The 6,727-nt window shown below is 46.3% G+C and overlaps 1 protein-coding gene across 1 annotated transcript in view; it reads left to right on the top strand.

Annotated features, from left to right (window-relative positions):
- The window catches only part of ncf4 (neutrophil cytosolic factor 4), a 21,172-nt gene extending 16,426 nt beyond the window's left edge, over positions 1-4,746 (top strand). The window contains exons 8-10 of the mRNA XM_031563871.2: positions 1,053-1,219; positions 2,477-2,542; positions 4,311-4,746. Coding sequence (XP_031419731.1) covers positions 1,053-1,219; positions 2,477-2,542; positions 4,311-4,512 — 435 coding nt within the window. The 3' untranslated portion in view covers positions 4,513-4,746. The remainder of the gene's footprint in view (positions 1-1,052; positions 1,220-2,476; positions 2,543-4,310) is intronic.
- The last annotated feature ends 1,981 nt before the right edge of the window (positions 4,747-6,727 follow it).

Genomic DNA, 6,727 nt, shown 5'->3' with positions numbered 1-6,727 from the left:
AAAGGGAGAGAGAGAGAGAGAGAGAGGCAGGCAGGCAGGGAGTGGAGGAGGGAGGGAGGGAGAGAGAGAGAGAGAGGCAGGCAGGCAGGGGGAGTGGAGGAGGGAGGGAGAGAGAGAGAGAGAGAGAGGGAGGGAGGCAGGGAGTGAGTGGAGGAGGGAGGGAGGAAGGGAGAGAGAGGGGGGGGGGGAGGCATGCGAGGGAGGGAAAGAGGATGCCGCAATGGGATAGGGAAGAGAGATGGTGATGTCGAGGGAGGGAGCGAAGGGGGGGGGGGGGGGGGTCTCAGGAAAGAGATTAAGAAGAGAAAAGAATGGGTTAGACAAATAGAAGAATGTGCACAAAAAAAAGGCTGAGACAACCAAGATATCAGGCTCTGGAGCTGAGTGAAGAGAGGAAGAGGCGGAGGACAGAGAGAAGAGCAGAATTAGGACGGCAGAAGCGTGAAAGAGTGGGAGGAAGAGGAGTATGGAGGAGGAAGGGAGCGGAGCAGAGAGCAAGAGCAGAGGCAGCGGAGAGAGAGAGAGAGAGATGAGCTCTTCTCACGGGCTCCCAAGGCATCTACACATCTGCCCGAGTCAGTCCTACATGCACCCCAGTCACGAGCACAGAAAGTTTCTCTTTCTCTGGAGAAAGCTGTGTGTTTGTTTCCAGATGTTTCAGGACAACCAGCAGGGGGCAGCCTCCTGCATTTTTTAATCAATCCATCACTGCCACTGATTCACTTCCACTGAGATAAGATCAGTTTCATGCAATTACTGTAATGTGTCTGTAAGGCTTCTCCTCTTCTCCTTCTCTCTCTCTCACTCTCGTGAGTGCTCTCCCTCTCTCTCTCTCTCTCTCTCTCTCTCTCTCTCTCTCTCTCTCCCTCTCCTCTCTCTCTCTCTCTCTCTCTCTCTCTGTCTCCCTCTCTCTCTCTCTCTTCCTCTCTTTCTCTCTCCCTCCCTCTCTCCCTCTCTCTGTCTCCCTCTCTCTGTCTCTCCCTCTGTCTCTCTCTCCCTCCCTCCCTCTCTCTCTCTCTCTCTCTCTCTCTCTCTCTCTCTCTCTCTTTTAGGGTACAGTGAGGGACAGGACAGGGATTTTCCCAGAATCCTTTGTGAAGATCATCAAGCCGCTGCCGGGGAGTGACTCTGATGGTGAGGGGGAGGCTGGCCGGCCCAAACACCCGGCGGTCAGCTGCCTGCGCTGCTGCCTGCTCCGGCCCCAGGGCGTGGACACCAGGTCAGGGCAGAGAGATGGACAGCACTCACAATAACTACCTGATAGCCAGCCAGCCCCATTCAGGAGTGTACTAACAGCAACACATTCATGTCGTGGGTTATGAGTTCTTAAAAAGCTTGTGTCAATGCTTACTACACTGCTTGAGTCAATGCTTACATCAGAATCAGAATCAGGTTTTATTGGCCAAGTAGGTTTGCACAAACAAGGAATTTGACTTGGTGAAGTAAAGTGGCTCTCAATGTGCTTACACAAAATATACATTACAACACAATACAAAACAAACAGTGCAACAGTGCAACGGTCTAAGAAGTTTAAGAAATATATACAAGGCGGAATGGCTATATACAGTAGCTGTGAAACAATAGTGCAAAGAAGAAGTGGAGAGTGCAAGAAGTGCAGGGATAAATATATATATGCTGCAGTGGGTTAGCTGTTCAGTAGTGAGACACTGCTTGTGTCGATGCTTACTACACTGCTTGTGTCGATGCTTACTACACTGCTTGTGTCAATGCTTACTACACTGCTTGTGTCGATGCTTACTACACTGCTTGTGTCAATGCTTACTACACTGCTTGTTTCAATTCTAACTACACTGCTTGTGTCAATGCTTACTACACTGCTTGTGTCAATGCTTACTACACTGCTTGTGTCAATGCTTACTACACTGCTTGTGTCAATGCTTACTGCACTGCTTGTGTCAATGCTTACTACACTGCTTGTGTCAATGCTTACTACACTGCTTGTGTCAATGCCTACTACACTGCTTGTGTCAATGCTTACTACACTGCTTGTGTGAACAGAATGGAAATGTAATAAATGTCTTTGCTCTCCTCGTTTGTTTAATTGGCCAATATGAATTTTGGAATATTGGATAGGGATTTGCATGTCTTAGTATTTTTCTTTCCGTTCCCGAGTGCAGTCATTAAGGCCGTTCAATGTACCTGTGTGTGATTGTGTGAGCCTGTGTGATGAATATGAGTTGTGCTGCCTGCCGGCCCTTTATGGGATCTGATTGAACTGGTGATTATCTCGTCTTATCACCTCCTAATGGACGGCATGCGGAGTCTCAACTGGCAGCAGCAGAGAAGCTGTAACGGTTTAAATTGGCTCCGCAGTGCCCCCATTGGGGTGGTGCTGTAAATATTATTGCCATGCTGAGGACTACAAAACTCGGTCTGCTGTTCAGGCTGACTATTTCGCATGTGCCTGAGACATTCTTGAATTCTGAAACATCTTCACCTTCATGTTGTCCCGCAGGGATCTGTGTGTCGAGGAAGAAATCTCCACACAGCCCTCCTACGACGAGCTCCTCACGCGGATGAGGTAAAAACATCACACACGTGTCCTCGCCTCTCATCACGCCACCAACACTAACATTATTACGGCTGTGGTTATTGTCACCACTATGGCTATCTAGCCCACTAGCACTGCTGTTCCTGTTATAGTCCCATCACTGCCACCACTGGGTTGAGCTCTTCTTCTAGTGCTAACAACTACAACTGCTATCTTTATACCTTGTAGCTGCTTTTCATTTGACCACCAACATTACTACCACTTCCAGTATTTCTCCACTATTATTCCTGTTTCATCTGGCCTCCTCCACTCCTCCACTCCTCTACTCCTCCACCTCCTCCACTCCTCCACTCCTCTACTCCTCCTCCTCCTCCACTCCTCCTCCTCCTCCACCTCCTCCACTCCTCCTCCTCCTCCTCCACTCCTCCACCTCCTCCACTCCTCCCTATCTCTGGCTCTAGCCCTCCTCCACTCCTCCACTCCTCCTCCTCCTCCACCTCCTCCACTCCTCCTCCTCCTCCTCCACTCCTCCACCTCCTCCACTCCTCACTATCTCTGGCTCTAGCCCACCCATTCTCTTCCCTTCGCTGCTCCAGAGATTTCAGCTCCTCTCCTATTTCATCATGCGCTCACGTCATTTCCAGGGGGGTTATTTCAGTGTTTTTTTTGTTGTTTTTGTGCACTACTTCATAATCTGCTCATTTGTCTTTTGTACGGTTTATCACATCCATTATTCTCCTCCCTTTTCCCATTATCTTCTAATTCCGTTCCAAAGCACCTTGCCTCTGTTTTCCCCTCTGCCGTGTGCGGTGCAAACAGGGGAGGCAGGCGAGAATTGGTTTTACTGTTTTTAAAATGAGCAAACAAGAGGCCGGAGGGGAAGTGTTTCTCTCCTTCAGATATGTTTTGTGTCGACGCCAGAAAAATCAGTTTTTTGCAGAAATTCTGAAGAAAGTGAACATGTACAAACAGAAGTCTCACGTTTCTGCCTAGTCATCATTTTACAGTTCCGTCATAGCTACAGATCGGAGAACCTCTGGTTGTGCTCTATGGTTTCTAAACGCTGATGGTTTGATCCATTTAGATATCTGTGGGCCTCTCTGCAGGATCACACCTCAGTATTTGATTTGATTTTTCATGCTGTTAAATGTGCTATATATGCTTTACAGTATATACACCGTGCGTTTAGAATTTTAATTCTCAATGTTAATCATGTGAATGTGTAATTTATGTTTTGTTTTGGAATCAAGTTGTTGGATCTGACATTAAGCATAGTGGGAAATGATTGGATAAGGACATGATTAATTCATGCTTGTACTTTTGAATAAAAGAATGCAAACATTATAAGATGCAGTTCTGTCCAAAGGGACATGAGCACATAACAGCATCAGTTCTGTCCAAAGGGGTAGGTAGCACATAACAGCATCAGTTCTGTCCAAAGGCACATGAGCACATAACAGCATCAGCAATAAGACATTCTGGTCCTGTCTGGGTCTTCAGCCTTAAAACATCACTCGATGCAAGTACGCACTGTGTAGTGCACTCAAAGCTTGTTGTGGTGGGTGGTTTGTGGTTGAACATGTATTGTCCCCTTGACTGTGGGTGGGCTGTTAAATCTGCTGTATGTGCCAAATTGAAATGGATACACAGGAGCAGTGCATTGAACTCACTCGCATCCCATATTCTGGCACATGATAAATCCACTGAGCTTAACCCTTCTGCGTGTGTGTGTGTGTGTGTGTGTGTGTGTGTGTGTGTGTGTGTGTGTGTGTGTGCCCTCCCTCCCTCCCTCCCACAGAGACCTGTTCCAGATCAAGGACATCGCTCTGAACTACCGGGACCCCGAGGGGGATCTGGTGCGCATCCTGGATGATGAGGATGTGGTTATCATGGTGTGGGAGAGCAAAAGGTCAAAGGTGAAGAGGCCTGTCAATCAATACCCGTGGGAGCTGCACGTCTCACTCTCCTCTGATCTCACTGTATACAACACTGATTTCTAGGCGTGGTTGTGTGTGTGTGGGTGTGTGTGTGTGGGTGTGTGTGTGTGTGTGTGGGCGCGTGTGCGTGTGTGTAAGTGCAAACATGTTCATTTCATATGGAAACCAAAGGATTTTTACAGCATTAGGTATAAATATAATGTTTTGACAAACTTTGAAACATACAGTTGTAATGTTACCTTTCTTGCGCTTCAGTCAGTAATATAACAAATAAACAGCTACCACTACTGCAATAAACAGAGGGCCAAGACTCGTCTTTGAGGAGGCATTATGAAGACAAACTTGCCCTGGGAATATAAACACCAGCACAGTTAGTACTAATGAAAGGTGACCTACTTCTTAACTTAAGTATTTCAATTCCATTCCATTTGGCAACATCATGCAGTAGAAGCTGTTCTTAAGGGTTCATGGAGTTGCCAACCTATAACTACATTCTGAAGAGCCGGGGCAGGTACTGATGACATGACATGTGTGTCTATCTTTCCTTCACAAATCTCAACAAATTTGATTATTAAAGCTATCCGCAAAAAAAAAAAAACCCTGTGTTGTATGCTGGACTCTTTACTGGGCTGTCTCTGTCAGAATACACGAACCACTGATGATGGAGTTGAAGTTTACAACAAAAGCAAAACATGCCATAGAGAGGAACAACTCTCGAATGATGGAGTCATCAGTTTAGCAGTTGTTGACTTGGCATAGTGTGGGGGTGTTTGTGTACAGTAATGTTGAGACCCCTTGAAGGGTCTTGGCCAGATGTCATGTGATGCATTTCCACATAACACCCACTTTCACTTCCAGTCACACAGCCTTGTGCGCTGCGGGCAGGACCAGGGCACATGGAGGGGGCACAGTGCATGTCCTCAGCTCTCTGCCAGAGAGCAGCGGGGGCACAACCTTGGGTCAGTTCAACCCGTGATCAATTGGATACTGCCTGCATGCGTTCTTTTTTCTTTTTTTGCAGTGCCCTTTGAGATTTGTAACTATCACTTTTGAACTTCCTGTTTCGTCTTCCCTTTTAAACATTCACTCTGTGGGCGACAGGCCTGTAGGCATACACAACATGTGCTATACATTTCAGAAAGGGTTTGGAAATCCAGATATTTCAAAGGATATGACTTACTTGCACACTTGAGTGCATCAATGTGTTGAAGCCAGAATAAAAATGCTGGAACACCTGTCGTCATGTTGAACTGCCTGTGAGCGGAGTGCCTGCAGGTGTCTGAGGATGCTGGGGGCTGGAGCAATAACCTGACAGTCAGATAGAGCCAGGTGCTCATCAACAATGCACCTGCCCAGATGCCAACTGAATTCTGGGACAGACCAGAAGTCAGCTGCTCTGTGAGTTCTGTGAGTGTTCCCTTAGCTACAGAGGTCCATTAGTCAGGCGAATGAATGTCTGACTAGGAATCATTATCGATTCAAACTGGTAAGCAAGACAGAGAGGTGGGATTAGTGTCCACTGAGATGTCTCCAAAAGATAATGTACATAAATATCAGAATGCATATAGCTTATACTGATCTCTTGTAAAAGGTGAACTTGGCTGTGTTATGACAGCAAGGCATCGTTGTGTGGGTTCCGGACTGTGGAGGTAGGCATTTCTGGGATAATTAAATGGATCTGGCAACTGACCTCGTCCTTGAAGTGGACCTCCTTCCTCGTCCACAAACCTTGAAACAATTATGAGATAAAAATAGGTTGGATTTTATATCAAATCAGCGTGACTATCGTAGAGGACGTGATGAGCGTACATTTTTGTATTAGTACTTGAATTTAAAACACGCAAGAAACTAGTGCAAAATAAAAAGTCGGAGAGCAATTACAGTACATTGAAGATAACGGTCCGAGGAGAACTGTCAAAAAGTCACTCTTAAAACCTTACCCAAAAATTGTATACCCCGCCGCCTAGACAACCAACGCGTCACCCAAACGTCACTGAAAAGCTGAACTCTTCTGCTATAACTCACACTGAGAGGTATGACCGCAAATCAAATCAAGTGGCATATGCCCCTGAAATGTCTCCGGGGAGGGAAAAAAAACAACTCTGAGAGAAGGTATGACTCTTTTCCTGAGATTATTTATTCAATAATTTGAAATCTTACTTTTGCGATGGTGCAACAAGATATTTATTTGCTAAAACTTTCATCAGGGTTAGTCTATAACAAACATGATCACTCGTGTATCCTATTGTGTTTTCTTTTACAGTAATAAGGAAGGTGA

This window comes from Clupea harengus, chromosome 26, assembly GCF_900700415.2.
Source record: "Clupea harengus chromosome 26, Ch_v2.0.2, whole genome shotgun sequence".
Lineage (NCBI taxonomy): Eukaryota > Metazoa > Chordata > Actinopteri > Clupeiformes > Clupeidae > Clupea > Clupea harengus.
Note: the sequence above shows the minus strand (reverse complement) of the source record. Positions and strands in the feature narration are given on the sequence as shown.